Source organism: Triticum urartu, chromosome 3A (genome assembly GCF_056163025.1).
Source record: "Triticum urartu cultivar PI428250 chromosome 3A, HENAU_Tu73, whole genome shotgun sequence".
NCBI lineage: Eukaryota > Viridiplantae > Streptophyta > Magnoliopsida > Poales > Poaceae > Triticum > Triticum urartu.
Window position 1 is genome coordinate 158,626,613 of NC_141875.1, and position 21,298 is coordinate 158,647,910.

Below are 21,298 nucleotides of genomic sequence, written 5' to 3' on the forward strand. Positions count from 1 at the left end.
GACCTAGAGTTAGCTTCTTTTCCTCCAAAATGACTTAATAAGCTTACTAACCTCCAAAACCATCCATTTTACCTAAGTTAGCTCTAAAACGATCTATACTTAGCTTTGTTTCCTCCAAAATGACCTAAGTTAGTTCTAATATGCTTTGTTAACTAGGTTTGCTCAATAATGACATGTACTTAGCTTACTTATGTCAAAATGGCATAATTACCTTAGTTAGCTCATAAACGACCCATTTTACCTAAGTTAGCTCTAAAATGACCCATTTACCTTAGTTAGCTCATAAATGATCCATTTTACCCAAGTTAGCTCTAAAATGACCCATTTTACCTAGGTTAGCTCCAAAATGATCCATTTTACATAGGTTAGCTCTAAAATGACCCATTTTACCTAGGTTAGCTCCAAAATGACCCATCTTACCTAGGTTAGCTCTAAAATGATGCATTTTACCTAACTTAGCTCATAAACGATCCATTTCACCTAGGTTAGCTCATAAACGATCCATTTCACCTAAGTTAGCTCAAAAACGATCCATTTTACCTAGGTTAGCTCCAAAATGACCCATCTTACCTAGGTTAGCTCTAAAATGATGCATTTTACCTAAGTTAGCTCATAAACAATCCATTTCACCTAGGTTAGCTCATAAACGATCCATTTCAGCTAAGTTAGCTCACAAACGATCCATTTCACCTAACTTAGCTCATAAACGATCCATTTCACCTAAGTTAGCTCATAAACGATCCATTTCACCTAATATAGCTCATAAATGATCCATTTCACCTTAGTTAGCTCATAAAGGATCCATTTCAACTAATTTAGCTCATAAATGATCCATTTCACCTTAGTTAGCTCATAAATGATCCATTTCAACTAAGTTAGCTCATAAATGATCCATTTCACCTAAGTTATCCATTTCACCTAAGTTAGCTCATAAATGACATATAGTTCTTCTTCTAGTCACCTTTTTTCTAACTTTCTTATTTGCCATTTTGAAGATTTCATCCACTTCACGGAAGCTAGCTTGCTATGATAGAGTGCTTGTTTTTTCTTTCATTCTCTTCTAGTATTCTTCTAGCTTGCTATGATGTAACTTGATATCTTGATGAAACTTTGCAATGTAATATGTATGGATGGAACAATGTGTATGTGCAACTTGCTATGTATGAATGGATGGAACTATATATGTATGTACGATGAAACTTATATGCTGGATATGTCATATGTTTGCTGTTAAATAGCCCTGTGAAATATATATATATATGTCATATATATTTGCTGTGAAAATTGTTGGATTTAAAAAAAACAGAAAAAGAGGTAATGCAGGCTCTTTGCCGTCTGCCACCGACGGCAACGTGCTCTTTGTCATCCGCGGCGGACGGCAAGGAAGCCATGCTGCAGCCACCTGTGCTTCCTGGGAGCTGACCCATTTGGTCAGTTTGCCTACAGTGGTGGACGGAAAAACCTTTGCCTACAGTGGCAGACGGCAAAGGTCACCACATTTTCCTACAGTGGCGGACATCAAAGCCTTGGTGGGCAGTGACGTCCAACTGACGTCATTTGGCCGATGGCAAAGGCCTGATGCTCGTTGTCATCAGCTGGCGGACGACAAAGACTGTCGTTAGCCACCTAACGGACTAACAGCGAATTTATTGCCGTCGGCTTTCTTTGCTGTCAGCCGCTGATGGCAAAGGCCCTTTGCCGCCTGCTTCAGAAAGCAGACGGTAAAGAAGGTCTTTACCGATCCTATCTTTGCTAGAGCCTTTTTCCGTCCGCGGCAGACGGCAAAGCCCTTTGCTGTCTGCCATCCATGCCTTTGTCGTCTGCCTTGGCGGATGGCAAAGTAGCTGATTCCTGTAGTGAAACCAGCACCGGCGGGGCCGCCTGCTTCCGCCTCCCATGGCTGGCTGCGCCTGAGCGCACGCATCGCCGCCCCACTGTCTCCTAAATCATTAACGCCGACCTCCGAGGCCTCGCCGCCGTCCTCCGCGCGCTTTGTTGCGCTCACTGTAGTGCCGCCCTCTCGCATTGTCAACATGGTCAATAAGCAAGAGGAATCGGCAGAGGACTATACGTGGAGAGGATGACAGTAGGGGCCCACCATGTCCATGGCCAGACGCAAGGAAGTTCCTCATTTTTTGATATATATACTCCATTGTCAGCGTATGGAAAAAGAAAATTCTTCCTGCTAGTGGTTTCCTGACATCTAGGACCCACGACATTGTTAGCGTATATAGTCAATAGACAAGAGAACAACACAAGATCGGCTGACACCTGGGACGTAGCTACTCAAGCAGTATTTTTTTCATTGTTGAGATGGAGCAGGGTTTCAACTGGGCTGTGGCCCGTCTAGCCCAGGCTTATATTTTATGTTCACCACATGACCAGCCCAGCTATTTTTTGTTTGTGAAAATGAGCCCAGTTTATTTTTTCTGAAGAATACCCAATCTAGGCCTACTTATTTTTCTACGCCCTGATGGGCTGCAACTCTTTCAAGACGCCTGAAAATCTTGAAAGTAATATGAAATGGGCTGTAAATATAAAAAATAGATGACAAATTGGCAATTACTTTATAATTTCTGAATTTTTTCACATTTTCATATTCCAATTTCACTGGGCTTTAACCTAATTCAAATATATATTCAAAGTAATTTAAATCTGGCTCGACATTTCGGTATGAAACAAAGTTTGGAACCCATAGAAATATGCGAAATTTTGTTTACATTTTTAACCCTGGCCCTGGCCAACAAAAAACGGACTGTAATAAATTGCATAAGAAGTTGCAATGAGCTATATATAAATTATTAAAAAAAGGGAATGGTCTGACTTGTGGGCCTATTAAGTTGACGCGTATGCAAGATTTTTTACTTGTTATATACGGCAACAAACGATTCTGGCAGCCGTAACCGTTGGATGTCAATCCAACGGCTGTCGTGTTTCTTCAATCTCTGATCTTCTTGCTCCAGTCGCCAAATCCAGCGCCGGTGGGACCGCCTTCTCCCGCCTTGCATGGCTGGTTGTGCTGCCGTGCAGGCCTCACCGCCCCCTACTACTCCCATTGCTGGCCAGGCCATCCCTCTACTCACCCACATCCCTTCACTGCTGTGGCTTCGCCGCATCCGGGTCATTCCCTTCCTGGGTCTCGCCGTCGTCCATCGCGCTGGTGTTCTCGGCATGGCGTGGTCAACATTATCAACAAACGACACCATCGGAAGAGGGACGTACATGGAGAGGCTGACAGTTGGGACCCACATGGTCCATGGCCGCACGCAAGCAAGTACCTCCTTATTACGCCAAAAAGAATGAATACTCCCGCTGACAACTCAGACCCACCAGTTATATCTTCGCATGCAAGGAAGTGCCTCCTTATTACGCACAAAAAAATGAATACTCCCCCTGCTAGTTGGGACCCACCATAGTGGGAGGCTAACTTGTGGGCCTACTAAGTTGACGCGGATGGGGGGCTTTGTCACAGCCCTAGAATTTGCTTGTAGCTATTTACCCGAGTGAGCATCATGCATCATGTCTAAATTCTGAAAGTTGAATTGAGGTTAGTTGAAACCCTCCTAAATCACTTCAAAAATAATCAACATTAAAATCTTTTCAAAGAAGTCCAAGAAAATGTTCCTCTTAGTCTCTGAAAATATTGGCAAGAGGTAAAACTTAAAACAATATTTTTGGAATCTCAGAGATATTTATTTTGGGCCTTTGAATTAATTAAATAACTATTTGCATTGGATATATATTCTTTATATAATTAATATATGTCCAATAATCCTGGAACATTTTATGTGGTTTGGGATATTTTAATTGTAGTCACATATTTATTTTCAGGATTTTATAAAATGATTTAGTATTTTAACTAAATCAAAACAAAATAACATAAATAGAAAACAGAAACAGAATTAAGAGAGAGAGAGAGAGAGTAATCTCACCTGCAGCCCACCTGGCCGGCCCAGCTGGCAGCCCAGCCAACTGGCCCAGCCCACCGAGGGCAGGGGCGTCTTCTTCCTCCTGCCAGAAGGCAGAGGAGAAGACAGCCACGGTGCCGCGGCGTGCCACGCCGGCAGCTGCCTGCATGGCTGCCCCCTCGTCGCCCTGGACATCCCCAACGCCGCCACGCACACCCCTGGAACCCCTCGCACTCTCCCTCGCTCATCCCCCTCCTCCGTTTCTCTTACTCGCAACCGCCGAGCGTAGCCGTCACCGCCGACGCGCACCGCCGTGGCCACCGGCCACCCCACGCCTCACCGACGCGCTCAGAGGCTCTGCCTCGACCCCCTCTTCCTCCTCACCGAGCCACGCCCCGCGGGAGCCCCTACAACGCCGCCATCAGCTCGTCTTCAACCTCGGGCACCTGAGACATCTCCGGTTGATTCGCCGCCGCCAGGACCTCCCCGAGCTCGCTGACCCCCTCTCCGACTCTGCTGTGAGCTCCTTTTCTTTTCCTCCTAGCCCCCGTGCTCGTTTGGCCCCTGTAGCCGCCGTTTCCACCGCACCCAAGAGCTCCTCGCCGCCGGCCATGTCGCCGTCGTGGCTACGACCATGCAAGCACGCGCCCGAGCGCCTCACCGTGCTCAGTGCAGCACCAGGAACCCGTAGCCACCACCAGCTCTTCCTCCCGTGCACCGTAGCCTCGAAACTGTCCTCACCCGACTCCAGCGACCGCCAAGCTCGTCGTCGGTGACGTTTCCGGCCACCCCGAGCCCAACTACCACCACCAAACGCTGCGGCTCGTTCCCAGCTACCCGTAGATGGTCTCCGCCGTCGATTTGGTCGCCTGAGGGCGTTTTCCGAAGCTCTCCGCCGTCTCGGCCTCGCCGGCGACTCAACGCCGGCGGGATTAGCCCTGTTGAGCGGTGGTTTGACAACTGACGTGGACTGGGTGGGCCCAGGTTGACTCCTTTGAGTCAATGAAAAGTGGGCCCTCCCTCTACTAATTATCCAGATTAGTTTCTAACTAAAATTAGTTAGTTTAATTAGTATAGTCACTGACTAGTGGGCCCTGCCCAGTAATTAGGCTAACTAAACGTAGTTAGTGCATGAGAGGCTGACAGAAGGGGCCCACCAGTCAGGTTTGACCTGGGCTGGCGCCTTTGACCTGCTGAGGTCAACATGACGCAGTGCTGATGCAGTAATGCTCGATGTGGTTCGTGTATGCCTGTCTCCATAGGTCTGTGCCGCTTTGTGTTCACTACTAGCCATGTCGGCCCGGGTTCTCTGTCATATGGATGCTAGCGACATTATCATATACGTGAGCCAAAAGGCGCAAACGGTCCCGGGCCATGGTAAGGCGACACCCGTGGGATACCGTGCGTGAGGCCGCAAAGTGATATGAGGTGTTACCGGCTAGATCGATGTGGCTTGGAATCGGGGTCCTGACAGGCTTTGTCAACTTAGTCAACAAACGATTCTATCACCAGTGACCGTTGGATTGTTAACATCTAACGGTCGTCCTGCTTCTTCAACCTCTGATTTTCTTACTCCAACCATCCAAACCACCACATGCTCTTGCCTCCCATGGCCGGATGTGCAACAACGGAGGCCTCACCGCCCCCTACTACTCCCACCGCTGGCCAGGCCCTGTGGCGACGGCAGGTTCACACCACAGCCGAACCAGTGAACCCTCGTACTCCTCTCCGCATGGGCATCCACTTCCGCATCTTCCCCGGCTCCGCGTCGTTCCCTTCCTAGGCCTTGCCTTCGTCCACCGCCTTGGTGCTCTCGGCGTGGCGTGGTTAATCTGGTCAACGAACGACTTCCATTAGAAGAGTATTGTATGTTGAGAGGCTGACAGCTGGGTCCACGGCCGCAGCAAGGAAGTGCCTCCTTATTACACGCAAAATAATTATTCCTCCACTGATAGCAGGGACCCACCGGACGGGCCACCGTATTTCACGAAAAAAAACATTTCCCCCTGACTGCTGGGACCCACCAGCTACATCTTCACACGCAAGGAAGTGCGTCCATATTACAAGCAAAAAAATGATTCACCCCAATGACTGCTGGGACCCACTAGCTACATCTTCACACGCAAGGAAGTGCCTGCCAGTCGGGACCCACTCGGTCGAAGCGTACGTAGTGTTGTCATTCTGGTCGCGAATGTGTAGTACATATTGGTCGATGTAGAGGCGCGCATGTGTGGTAGTAGAGGCGCACACGTGTCGTAGTAGAGGTGCACACGTAGCATGTACACGTATGTACAATGGCCAGGGTACAAGAAGGTAAATACAGCCACATACGTACATACGGGTGGGGTCTCGAATGCCTACTCGCGCATACGTACGGCCAGAGCTCGTGTACATGGTATGGCTGGGTCGGAACGGAGAAACTGCGTCGTCGTCGTGTTCATGAGGAGGCAACGGAATGCGTCATGTTCATCGGGAGGCAACGGAACGTGTGTTGTTCATTGGGAGCCAACCGGCTTGGATGGAACATCCGATGGAAACAAGGCTTGGCGTACCGTAGAACGGAGGAAACGGCCTTGTGTTCGACCGGCCACGGTGGAAACGGGATCCTGTTCATCGGGAGGGGTCTGGCCTACCGCAAAATGGAGGAAACAGACCTCCTACGGTGGAAACGGGGTCCTGTAGATTGGGAGGGGTGTGGCGTACCACAAAACGGAGGAAACGAACTTGTGTTGGAGCTCTATGGTCGAACGGGGGTCCTGTTCATCGGGAGGGGTGTGGCATACCGCAAAACGGGACTCCACAGGATACAGTTCATCTCCACTCTCGACCTCCTCCAGCCTCCACGGGCTACTGTTTATCCACTGTCGACCTCCTCCAGCCTCCACCTGTGACTGTTCATCCACAGGCTCCTGTTCATCCAGCCTCCCCCGCGGGCTCCTCCACCGGCTACTGTTCAACCAGCCCTCTCCACGGGGTTCTGTTCAACCACCCCTCCATGAGCTACTGTTCATCCAGCCCTCCACCGGCTACTATTCAACCAGCCCTCCACTGGCAACTGTTCATCCAGCCCTCCACGGGGTCTTGTTCATCCACCGGCTCGATCGATCGGGTCCTGTTCATCCAGCGGCAACGACCTCTACTACCATGTGGTCCTGTTCATCCAACCCCCACATGGAACTGTTCATCCAAACCCCCTAACAACGCTCACTGTTCATCAAGAGGCAGCATCGATCGGGTTCAGTTAGCAACAATAGCGAAGGAATCACTCGGGTTCAGTTAACAGCAAGGGATCGATCGATCGCTCGGGTTCAGTAACGAGTAGCCTACAGTGCAATCGCTTGGGGTTCAGTTAAAGCGCAACGCCTCGCACACATGCGCGTACGTATGAGAGAAACGCACATCGCTCGGCCCCCGACCACCCATTGTAACCGGGAACTCCCCCGATATTTTCCTCGCCCTCGCTTCTACCATGGTTTTCTCCATCATGGACGGCCCAAAGAATGTCATGCAGCTGCGTCTCCAGCCCGCCCAGGACAAAAAGCCCATTTTCTGTCATGATTTTTTGTCATAGAAGTACGACCCCACCACATCTATGATGATGCCGGGTTTTGTCACAATCATCATCATAGAAGTGTCATAAGCATGACAGTAAAAAATTGTTCGGCCCAAAATGTCACGGATGTGTCTTTTTTTGTAGTGAAATAATATTCATAGATAATCTGATCATAAATCCACATTTCATCAGATCTCGACAAACACACCACAAAAGAAGATAACATCGGATAGAACTCCAAGAACATCGAGGAGAACATTGAAGGAAATATGCCCTAGAGGCAATACTAAAGTTGTTATTTTATATTTGCTTATATCATGATAAATTTTTATTATTCATGCTAGAATTGTATTAACTGGAAACTTGATACATGTGTGGATACATAGACAAAACACCGTGTCCCTAGTAAGCCTCTACTAGACTAGCTCGTTAATCAAAGATGGTTAAGTTTCCTAACCATAGACATGTGTTGTCATTTGATGAACGAGATCACATCATTAGGAGAATGATGTGATGGACAAGACCCATCTGTTAGCTTAGCATATTGATCATTTAGCTTTATTCCTATTGCTTTCTTCATGTCATATACATTCTCCTTTGACTATCAAATTATGCAACTCCCAGATATCGGAGGAATACCTTGTGTCACTAGTACATCAAGGTGCAATACAAACGGTTTTTAACCCCTTTCTGTGACGACATTTGGAACCGTCGCCTAGTGAGTGTGGGCAATAGGGGGGTCCTTCCCACACGACCCAGAAACCATCGGGGATATGCCCTCTTGGCACACACGCTCGGCAAAATGAGGTCGTGTGCGACTAGCGAGCGATCAAATACGGTTATCCATATAGTAGTGCTCAAAAAATACAATTATACATGCGAAATCATTTCTGGTCATAACTACATCCCACACAGTCAGTCCCCACTAAACGTTTTCATTCGTATATATGTCCCACACAGTCGGTCGAAGGAAAACGTTTATATTCACAGGTACATCACACACAATTTCCCCATTGAATCATTTGTGATAGTGTTTCCATTGCACATGGTATTAACAATTTTATCGTTTGCGTTATTAATGCATCACGCACGGTTCATAGAAGAAACTGTGCGGCAAAGGCTGTCCATCACAAACAGCTTTCAAGAGGATGTCATGTGTGATAATTCATTAATCCGACATAGTTTATTCCTAGAAACTGTGTGCATTGCATGAGGTCATCGCCCATGGTGTTTTCTCAATAACCGTTTGCAATAGTAAAACCTAATTAGCAGGCTAATTATCCTATTATTAATAATCCATTTATCAATCTAATTGAGATTTCATATTAAGCACACAATATATTTCATTTTCATAATTGAAATACTTCAGAGTACAACATCATATAGCTTCAGCTCTCAGCTACCCCATTACACAACTGCACTAGCACCAGGTTTCACATGCAACATCTATAACCTTTCGAAATTAGCATCATAGACGGTACATAGACAAACGTATCTCATCTGGAAAACTGCTAAAGTAGAAGGTGAATATTGAACCTTCATTGATGTTGAAGGTCTTTGCAACTTTAGGCCAGTGCCTGTGAATAATTGACTATACATCCTTCGTCCTCTTTAGGAACACTTCAACATTGAACCGTGGGGGTTGTATGAATACCTTCCTCGCCTCCTGACCATACAGGTGGTTTGAGAGGTAATCATCAGTGAACTGCTTTGGGAAGGCCTAAAAACAAGGATGTGCATAAATATCTTCTCTATATTGGAAATGGGGCAAAGGAGTAAAAAAAGCAAGGTATAATAGTTAGTACCATCCGGTAGTGAACTGATGTCTTGTTCATTGTGTAAACAAAGATCTTGTTGTTTTTTGTCGCTAATTTCTTTATCCTAACAATCTTTCTGAGTTTCTTGACTTGACTGATATTCATGGACAACTCATTTCCCCATATGCAAAAAGGGTCGAACAGTGGGTCAAAACCTCTGACAGCAGGACCTATATGTGCAAGACCAAATTGTTAAAAACCTAAATATTAGAATGGTTCCTGCAATTGCACAATAATGAGCTATTAGACAATGGACCATGCACATGCTAACCTCGATTGTAAACCTCAGTGCTTCCCATTGTTTCCCTGCAACACATATAAGGTAGTTAGTCACCAGGTTAAGTAAGGGTTCACATGCTATAAGTAAAAAAAGTGGATGAAAAATAAACACATTGCAGATTCATCAGATTAATTCAAGCCACATGGAAAACCCATTTATCCAAACCAAGCATGATTAAGAACTAGGAAACATAGCACTTGTATATGTTTCTCGTGTATTAAGTGTAGACAAATTTGATTTATTCCTCACATGGTATACAATAACAGAATGCAGCCACAACAATTGAACATTGCATTGCGGAATTGAACCAAGCAGTTAACTAAACACCACAACAAATGAATCAAATGTTAACTGAGCACCACATTGCACAATATAACACACTCCTAATAGAAGATCAGATAGTTAACCAAACCAAGCATGCTTAACAAATTGTAAATATAGCAATTGTATTTGTTTCTCATGTATTTTTTACAGCCAAATTCGATTTATTTCTCACATGGTATACAATAACAGAATGCACCCACAACAATTGAACATCGCATTGCAAAATTGAACCAAATAGTTACCTAAATACCACAAGAAATGAACCAAACGTTAACTCAGCACCACATTGCATAATGTATAACATACTAGAAGATCAGACAGTTAACAAAACCAAGCATGCTTGACAACTTGGAAATATAGCAATTGTATTTGTTTATTATGTATTGTGTAAAGAAAAATTCGATTTATTTCTCACATGGAATACAATAAAAAAGTGCACCCTCAAGAATTGAACATCACATTTGCAGAATTGAAACAAATAGTTAACTGAACACGACAACTAATTAACCAACAGTTAATAAGTGAGGACCACATCGCATGACATATAGAACATATACACTAGAGCAACAAATTGAATGGTAAAAGTAGATAGCACAATTCACTAGAATTTGTTAAGGAAAGGCAGTAGCTAGCAAACAGAACATGGGTCCTTATAGTGATCTAATAAGGCAAGCTACTCCTCATTGTCGGAGATATCAATGACAATTGGCTCCTTGGACATGGAAGAGTGCGAGGCCTCTGCATCATGGGTGCCCTCGTCATAGTGGTGAGTTTCTTAAGCCGCTCTGGGCACCAACCTGTTGGCTCTCGACATGAGGTAAGCACGTGCACGCAGATAAAACTCCTCGTAGTCTTCGTCGAAGGCACCAAGGGTGGCCTCGAGAAAACGCCACGAACTGTCGTTTAAAGTAGCCAATCGCGTCGCGGTGTTGGCGCACGAGGCGTCGACGGTGGCCTCGACGGTGAGGTGCTTCTCCAAGATCTGGGGGTCGGCACAAAATGTAGCCATCGCGACCTCATCCGCGCGTGCGGCCGCGATTTGCTTCTCCGCTACCAAATGATCCTTGAGATCCTGGCTATACTGCGTCCACCATGGCTTAGGGCTGGGCTTATTTGGTGGAGGGGTTGGTGATTTGGGTGGAAGGTGTCGTGCCGGCGGTCAGGGCATGTGGGATGTGGAAGGAGGAGGAGGATGGGGGTCGGGTGTGGATTACCTGCCTGGATAGACGAGGCCAAGCAGCGTGAAGGAGGGTCGCCAACGAGGAGATGGCGCTGTAAGCAAGCAGTGAAGGTTTGAACTTGGAAAGGAAGGCAGAAACAGGGGAAATGTGGCTTTTGGTAAGGGGGAGGGGCGGGGAGGTAGATATTTCCACGAAAGCCAAAAATTTGGAATCGGTTCAACGAAAAAACTAGCGTGCAAAGTGTCATCAGACACGGTCCCTTATTCAGAACTGTGTACGATATGTGAACATCACAAACGATTCAGATAGCTTAACCCGTGTGTGATGAGTTTCAATGTCAAAAAATTTGGTTCGAATTTCCCTGGTTACAGTGGTCATCCATGTCATTGCACAATTAGGATACACAATGCAGACTACAACACACTTGCTTACAGTGTCAACATAGAACAACATGAGTGTTGTGTTAAATTTTGGAATTTCTCGGGGTTCGTTCGGACATTTTTATACATTAACTGGGTTTTCTAGGCATTTTATGTGCACAATTCAAATTTGAACTACATGCACATGCTCTAGTGCATATAAATTGGTTGAAAAATCAAACATGTGTCCTTGGTTGCATGCTTAGGTCCCATGCAAGAAATGGGAATGAACGTCAAACACCCTGCCACCGTCACCCGGCCACAAACATTGAGATACATGGTTTTTAAGTTCTAGTAAATCCAAAAATCGTTTGAAATTCATGAAACTTGGCATGCTATTATGGAGCGGCATCAACATGTCGTGGCAAATTTTTTGTCCCATTTCGGGAAGGTTTGGGTATAAGCTTCTCACAAACCAGAGCTTCTCACAACAAGCGTGATGGTTTCAGTAGGGAACGTGCCACCTTTGGGGACGAAACAATATCCGTTGTCTCTTATTGCTTTCAAAATTTTTCTAGTGTCAACATAGAACAACAGAGTGTTGTGTTAAATTTTGGATTTTTTCGGGGTTCGTCTTGACATTTTTATACATTAACTAGGTTTTCTAGGCATTTTATGTGCATAATTCAAATTAGAACTACATGCACATGCTCTAGTGCATATAAATTGGTTGAAAAAAATCAAATCTGTGTCCTTGGGTGCATGCTTAGGCCCCATGCAAAAAATGGGAATGAATTTCAGACACCAGGGCACTGTTGATTGCCGGCAAAATGTTGAGATACTTTGTTTTTTTAAATTCTAGTAAATTCAAAACTCGTCTGAAATTCATGAAACTTGGCATGCTATCATGGAATGGAACCTGACACGCTGTGGTATTTTTCATGTCCATTTTGAGAGAAGGCGCACTCGAATAACACCCAACAAAGGCATTTTGAAACAAATAGCTGCCACTGTAACATCTCAAATGTTTTGTATAATTTAAATCGTGTGCATTTTGTTAACCATTCATGTGACGCCACACCTCACTCTTTTAATGGCTAGGAGGTGACGTGCGGACAGGTGCTTGAGTGCTTGACTAAACGGGAGGCGTGCGAGCTGTACTCCAATGCGGTGGCTCACCGGGAAGCATGCGAGCTGTATGGCGTGCAGGCTCACCGGGAAGCGAGCCCTTTGACTTCCATGGCCGCCCGCCTTGCTCGCATCCTCTTCATTAATGGCGCCCAAGCCGAAGTTTAATACGGTTTTTAAACATAAAACACTCATCACAAACATTTAAGTTAGAACACCCGTATGCAAACCGACAGATTCCCCAGGAAGCCAAGGGAAAATGTGCCGAGCAGGATTTGTGCAGCTCTTGATCGCAAACATTTTAGTTAGAACACACGTATGCAAACTGACAGCTTCCCCAGGAAGCCAAGAGAAAATGTGCCAAGCAGGATTTGTGCAGCTCTTGATCACAGACGTTTCAGATAGAACACTCGTATGCAAAGTGAGATCTATGGTCTTCCCCCTTAAGTCGAGCGAAAATTCACAGCGCAGGATTTGTGCATCCCTTCAATGCAAACGGTTGTTTTGGATGACCCGTGTGCAACCACGTACAAACAATTTGGTAAGATTTGCATCTGTCATATTGGGTATGTTGCCATTTGTCAAACTGGAAAGATTGACATTTGTTGATCTAGTAACATTGCCATTTGCCAATCCTTGTAACACTGCGATTTTTCAAAATATGCAACTAAAAATCACTAGCACTATCTAATTTTTGCAACTAAAATTCAGTAATTAAGCATAGATTTCATTCATAAATTAAGCAGTCGTTCTTAATTTATACAAACAGTTCAACTTGATAGCTGAACCGACCAAACTTTTCCCTAATTGTTGCCAACCACGTACTGAAATAGCTAGTTCAACTATATATACTAGCTACTTTTAAGTACGTTGTACAGTTCCACCACATCTATAGTCAGATGAACTGAACAAAATAGCCCCTAAATACTACTACTACGGAGGGACTTGGTACTACTTCCGGCAGCCTCTCCTCTGCCAAGTGCGCTCAGTAAGAGGCAGAGAAGGAGGAGCCTACCGACGAGCTGGACAACTGCAATACGGTGCCTGCCGCTTCTGCACGTTCAGGACGCTCACCAGCTCGAACGCCCTCTACCGCTCCAAACGACCCCTCTCGAAGCAGCTGGACTGCTCGTAGATCTCCTGATTCCTTGGCTCTGCGTCGGCTTGTGCTGTGGCCACAGCTGTGGTAAGGCTCTTTGCATGCTCGAGGAGGCGCTCCTCCTCCCCCCACAGAAACTCGATGTAGCGCGCAAGGTCGTTGACGCACGTGTGGGCCTCCAACTCCGCCTTCCTCCTTTGGGCGGCAGTGGTGGAGCGGGTGATGATCCCAACGGTCGAAGGTGGGCTGGTGGCCATGGCGGCCGACGATAGGCTGGTAGCCACGACCACCACCTCCTGCCTTCGGGTCGCGGTGGCCGAGCGGGTGGTGTGGCCACGATGGCCAGCAGTGGGGTGGCGGCCACGATGGCCACCTCCCGCCTTCAGAACACGGTGGCAGAGCGGACGATGGCCCTAGCTTTCGATAGTGGTGTGGCAGCCAATGGCAGCCAGCAATAGCCGATGATGGGCAGCGGAGGAGCGTGAGGTGGGTGTTCCACGCACACCCAACAAGGACGCCACGCGCACTACACTATGCCAGGGACTGCGCCGCCACCGTGGTGTAGCCTCCCAGCTGGAGTTGTCCTATGATGACGGCGGAGTGGCTGAGCGACGACGATGGACCGGTGCCATTGGTGATTGTGGGAGAAGCAGACGAGATAGGCTACAGGGAGGGAAGGGAAATGCGACGTAGGACTCGCCGGCCGTGAGGGTTTACGTAGAAGGCCGGTAAGCATTGGGATTTTGGGGGATTTCACCAAGTCGGGTGGGAAGCTTGCACGGGAACCTGCGAGGTTGCGCGGGAACAAGCTCACCGACGATTCATTGGCGCCACTTCGAGCTACCGTTTAGCCAAAAGAACGCCCCCTCGCGCTGCACAAGCTTGCGCTGTAAGCCGTCTGCGGCAGCGGGGTGACAAGACATGCGAGAGGAGGACGAAAGGACATGTACACATAGGCTTAATACAAAAAAATGTTTGCAATTTAATTACCTACTATACCCCCATCCCGGTTTATAAGTAGGATTTAACTAATAAACTACAAATGCATGTCGCCAAAGATTATATCGTTGGATTCATATTTGAACATAGTTTTCAGTTATACAATTTTTGTAACATGCATTAACATTTTGTTGGTTAAATTTAAGGTTATATACCAGCAAGCGTTTGCCCGCAACACACATGTCTTATTCCATCACAAACAGCTCGGATGGATCAACTGTATGCCACGTATCGCACACGCAACTCTAATCTGATTCATGCTTGATGTCTCCGACATCGCTCGCACAGTTTGTCTTATTTGCCATGTATCACTATGTCGGCCTCTGCTCGCGTCCCTCGGCAAGCTCTGCTCGCCATTAGGCTCTTCAGCGCACTGTGCTCGCCGTTAGGCGCCGCGGCACGCTCTGCTCGCGTCCGTCGGTGTGCTCGGCTTATGGACAGCTTTTCCTTGTGTGTTCAACTACTATATGCATATATATGGTTGCTTGCCGTTGAGGCGACCGCGGAGCACTTTGTTCACGTCCCTCCACACGCGCTCTACCAGCAGTTGGGCGTGCACACGATCACGTTAGGGGCCCCATATGCATGCGGTTGCGTCACGCGCGTTGCCGCACAAGGCAGTTACGTGCGGCACGATGTAGTTAGGCGCTGCAAATTAGAACTGCCATCAAGACTTGCCGATATTCCTGACCATCCGGCTTCCCCTTTAATTCATGTGGCCATTATAGCCTTAGTCTCTTCAACCTTTCGATCGCTCCCACAACACAACAAGCACAGCCACGACGACACAGAGAGGGGATGTCTAGCGGCGCTCCAATGGAGTTCGGCGAGCATAAAGTGGAGACCCACGCGAGGGAGGCGGATCTCTCGGTGGTGTACACCACCGACCTGGCTGTGGTGGACAACTACATCAACACCATTGAGCAGTTGCTTGCTCGAGACAAGTACAAGGTGGTCGGCATCGACCTCCAGTACACCGCCGATCGTCCCAACATAGATCAAAAGGTTGCCGTCGCCCAGTTGTGCGTGCACCATCATGTCCTCTTCTACCACTACACATGGCCACAAAGCCATGCGACCGTTTCACCAGGTTCATCAACAGCATCGACTACAAGTTCGCCATGGTGGAAACCACCGATGATGTAAAAGCGCTCAGGGTTACGGGCTTGGCCTGCCAGAACCTTGTCGAAATCCGTGAGCACTATAGGGTATGGGGTAGAACGAAGGACTCCGTTGTTGAACTCGCCTCGGCCATCATCGACCCATACTACGAAGAGATGAAGTACGATGCCAACAGAACATGTCCCATATCCTGGCACGGAGCCTGGATGCGGCAACTGGATGAACCTCACCTCAGGTTCGCGGCCAAGAGCATGTACGCATGCTACGAGATGCACAGTCGGATCGTTGACATGAGGAAGTGCCTTGTTATAGAGATCGACGAGGCCGGATCGAGCCACAACCAGAGCAAGCATCACAAGAAGTAGATGATGATCAGATGATTGTTTATCCTACACTACTAGGAAAAGGCCTACTAATGGCGCACCAGTTTTGCCTAATAATGGCGCATCACTGGTGCGCCATTAGTATCACGCCACTAGTATTTTTTACTAATGGCGCACCACTGGTGCACCATTAGTATCTGGTATACTAATGGTGCACCACCCAGTGCGCCATTAGTATATAACACCATGCGCCATTAGTATGCCTCCCAGGGCCATATTTAACCATGTGCTTTGGCACACTAATGGCGCACTCTTTAGTGATGCGCCATTAGTATGAATATTAGGTTTTTTTACTTTTCTGATTTTTGCACAGGTTACAAAATATATTATTTGACAGAATATAGACAGTAGCACACAGCAACAGCAGATTCATCGAATACAACAGAAGATTAGTCTCCGAATACAATTCATCATATTAGTCTCCGAATTCAAAAGATCGAACAAAGATAAGACATTACAAGTCTCGAGACCACGAGTATCGAGTTTGTCGGAAGTAATACTAATCCTAACAAGGCCTACTAATCATCATCACACAACCTCTACTCGTTATTCATAACAAGTCATACGATCATCATCTTGATAGTCATCGAACCAACCCTACTTAATTATTCTTAGCACATGATCATCAGTATTAGGCAGGACCTAAATACCCTATTTAAGCTAAAATATCATAAAAAATATAGACCCTGACTCTCCATTATGGAGAATGGAGAACATCCTGTCTCCAATTCTTGCGCTTCGCTTCCTTTTGCTTCCAAGAAGCTCCTTACGACTTTCCATACATTTTTTCCATCCTTTGATTTTCATGTCTCCACTTCTTTTAGAAATCTCGTATGGATAGTTGAGATTCGTAGGACGACCTGGCTGTATGTTCAAAACATTAACACTACCTTTATGATACATCATATGAGGCACACAATTCTCTGGGATTATCTGTTGAAAAACACAGTAATAACTTCATAATTAGCAATGATGTACTAGTTTTAGAAGTATGCAGAAGATGCACGGATGTCGTAATAGTAAAAATCTTACCAGGGTATCTCCATGGTAGTTACCGTAGTTGAACACATGCACTAGTGGCACGTATTTACCATAATGTTGAGGAGTTTGATTGTGGATAATGTAATTCTCAATGTCAGTACAAAATCCGACCAGATGATTTTTCTCCTTGTAAGTTGTTAATTCGGAGCCATCGGTGTAGTGGGTTTTGTCTACCATCTCCCGCACATTCTTTGAACAATAAAAATAAGCTGTCAATGGAAATAAGATGCCAACTATTTTGAAATAAACAATATAAATTAACTAATAACTATGTTTGGGAAACTCACATAGCGGTAGAACTGGAGGCGTATCAACAAGGACCCAAATGTCCATATTGTCTTGGTTGATGTCAGCATTACCAAGATCCATGGTGATAAGCATAGCCTCATCAAAACCATACATCTTGCAAAATGCTTCCCAATTTTTGCAACCAAAATGGGTTACGCTCTCAGAATTATATAGATTTACTTCAAAGTCCACATCGTGATGAGTCCTTAGGTGAATTTTCTTTGTTTCAGAAATTTCATGGTCTTCAAAATCCATCCTATCCAAGACATAGCGTCTTGCATGGCATGGGATAAGCTATACTCGAATTGTAAAAGATGAAAATTACACGTTGAAATAGTTGAAGTCATGCTTAATTATGAAAATAACACTTGTCGTCATTGTGTAGCGTTTCAACTTCGAAGGTCTCCTCGAGCTTAATGCTGAAGCGCCGATCATCGTCCAGGTGAGGCATGTCGCACAGACCTTGATCGTCGTGGCACCAGTCGCACTCCGCTGGGAGACTTTCGTCGTTCGATGATGATGACGACATATCCTACGTTCATAATTCAAAACTACATCATTTAGGGTTTGTTGACACCGAGGCATCCTAAAAGCTAAGCTTTTATCATTTAGGGTTTGTCGACACCGAGGCACCCTAAAAGCCTAAGCTTTCATCATTTAGGTTCTTATCGACACCGAGGCACCCTAAAAGCCAAGGTTTTATCATTTAGGGTTTGTCGACGTCGAGGCACCCTAAAAGCATAAGCTTTCATCATTTAGGTTTTGTCGACGCCGAGGCACCCTAAAAGCCTAAGCGTACATCATTTAGGTTCTCATCGACACCGAGGCACCCTATAGAAGCCAAGTTAAGTTTTCATCATTTAGGGTTTATCGATGCCGAGGCACCCTAGGTTGGGCCTAATCACTTGGCTCTATTGCCACCTATGTTGGGTTTATCATCTAGGGTTTAGGGCCTAATCACTTGGCTCTATTGCCACCTATGGTTTAATGCAGCAAGAATGGCGGGGAAGTTGATCCTACTTAACTAAGTACTAAGATACCTCGGCCCATGCATTAGTTGCAAGTACCCCATATGTCCTATTTTTAGCAAAGTCATGCTAAAATTCACGGAAAATTTCAGCATGACCTTTGCTGAAAATAGGACATATGGAGTACCCGAATTTGCCGGAACGGAAGTTAATCGACATTCCGGCAAACTCAAGGGCCTCTCGGGGTACCTGCAAATTCATCACGACACAATGGTCAGAGACAAAACCCAGCAACTTTACAAGTCTTTCACAGATTTGTTTGCAAGTTCTGATATGTAATAAAGATGAGCCTCCAATGCTGATTTGTTTGCCTCAAGACAAGATGAACCTCCAATGCAACAAGTAATAAAATGTTTGCAAGTTCTGATATGTTTGCAAGATGAACCTCCAATGCAACAGTCTTAGACATTAGGACACTACAATGATCTACAACCTTATGTAAAGTGCCAACTCCACAGATTTCTTTTTCACAGCTTTTATATTATTTCTAGAAGCAACACAACAGGGTTAAACACCAGAATCTTGAGTCTAATTAAACCCTAAAATAAACATTTCTCTTTCCCCTCCCCCCTCCTATCCCTCTGTCTCTCTTTCCCAGCTCCAACCCCAAACACAAATTAAGTTAGCCATGGTTTAAACACCAGCTCATTCATTCTCACCTCTGGTCCAGGTGCTCTTCTCCTCCTCTTGCCTCTATCCTCTCCCTCAGCCCAGGAACACCTGCACATTCACAACAAAAAGCAACAACTTGTTCGGACACTTCTTTTTTACTGTGTTATTCCAGCTAGGAAAAAACCTTGCTTCAAAAGCAAATAAGAGCAGGAGTGCAAGCATCTAATGCTTCCTGCTCTTCTTCTTGCCACTTGCAGCACTGCAACTTGCCTCCTGATCCTCCTAATGCACCATCACAAAATTAAGTTCGGGTTACCTGAGAGGAGAGGAGGAAGAGAGGAGAAGAGAGGCAGAGGAGGAAGAGAGGAGAAGAGAGGCAGAGGGAGGAGGAAGAGAGGAGAAGAGAGGAGGAAGAGAGGAGAAGAGAGGCAGAGGGAGGAGGGTTACCTGACCATGATGAGGAGGCGCGGGGGCGATGACGGAGACGGAGGCGCGGGGGCGGCGGTGGCGTGGGGGCGGCGACGGAGACGGAGGCGCGGGGGCGGCGACAGCTTGGGGGCGGCGACGGAGACGGAGGCGCGGCGGCGGCGGCGGCATGGGTCGGGGCAGCGGGTGGAATTAGCTAGGGGCGAGGGAGACGGACGAAGGGGATCTGGCAAGAGGGGGGAATTAGCTAGGGGAATCTTACTAATGGCGCACCTGCGGTCGGTGCGCCATTAGTAATCTTTTTTTTACATAGCAATGGCGCACCAGGCAGAGGTGCACCATTAGTAATCTTTTTTTACATAGCAATGGCGCACCAGGCAGAGGTGCGCCATTAGTAATCTTTTTTATATATATAGCAATGGCGCACCAGCGAGAGGTGCGCCATAAGTAATTTTTTTGTTGCATGTAATAATTTTTTAGAAAATGAATATGAATATGAAATAGAAATATTTTTTTATAAAAACAGTAATAATTGTTGTTTAACAACAATTGTAGTCTACACTTTTTTATTATTATTTTTTAAAAAATGAAGAGGGGAGAGTAGGCGCGGGTGGGATCGAGATCGAGATGGAGGGGGAATCGAGATCGAGATGGAGGGGGATCGAGATCGAGTGTCCTCATGAATATTCAATATTTTATCATATTGAATATGAAAAAATATCATCAAATTTGAAAAAATATTCATGAATTCCAAAAGTGCCCATGAATTTTAAAAATATTCATGATATCAAAAAGTTCCCATGAAATACAACCGAGAAATGAAGACTACGATTTAAATACAGTCGATCTTAGCTAGCTATCTGTTCATAATCTTCTTGCCCTTCTTTTTCGCAAATGGAGTTCTTCTGTGGAACGGACGTCCTTTAGGTAGGGTGGTCCTGCTTCTTCTTGTGGTGTATGCTGCTACTTCATCGTCGTCGTCATGTTCGATCTTCGGGTCGCCGTACTTGTCGAAGTCTTGCTCATTGGCTACTCCATCCATTCCGATGATCTTCCTTTTGCCTCTCCTCACGACAACACGACTGGGCTTTGACGGGTCGGTAATGAAGAAGCATTGGTCCACTTGGGAAGCCAGTACCCATGGCTCATTTTTCGCGGTGACGTTTGCACCCGCGGTCTTGGATTTGGCTTCGGGTATAACCATGGTGGTAATACCGGTATTCTTTTAGGACGCTCTTGGCCCATCTAACACGGAACATCGGGACCTTCTCTCCAGCATAGCTCAGCTCCCAGATCTCCTCGGTCCTTCCATAGTATCTGTCCTTGTTGTTACCGGTGTAGGATTCCATCGTTACCCCGGAGTTCTGATAACCATCGCTCTTCATGTCCTTGTCCTCGGTGTAGAATGTGTAGCCGTTGATATCGTACGCCTCATAGGTCATCATGTTGTGCTCGGCGCCATGTGACAAGGCGAATATGAGTTGTTCTTCCGCGGAAGAATCCTCATGTAAAGGGTACGACAGAAGCTTCTGCTTGAACCAACGCGTGAAACATGAGTTGTGCTCTTTGATTATATCTCCGTCCGTCCTCTGTTGGCCTCGGTCATTGTACGTCTTCTCAATAAATGTTTTGTGCTCTACCACCCAAGGATCGACCACGTCTATGTGTCGTAGCGCGACTAGGTTTGCTCTTTCAAAGTCGGCGAGTTGACCCTCGAAGTCGACATGCATTTCGTGGCGACCCTCACGGT

General features: G+C 46.2%; 1 protein-coding gene across 1 annotated transcript; it reads left to right on the top strand.

Annotated features, from left to right (window-relative positions):
• The first annotated feature begins 15,706 nt into the window (after positions 1–15,706).
• On the top strand, positions 15,707–16,135 carry LOC147979029 (uncharacterized). The gene has a single exon (XM_087514990.1). It carries the CDS (start codon positions 15,707–15,709, stop codon positions 16,133–16,135), a length of 429 nt encoding a protein of 142 aa, XP_087371116.1.
• The last annotated feature ends 5,163 nt before the right edge of the window (positions 16,136–21,298 follow it).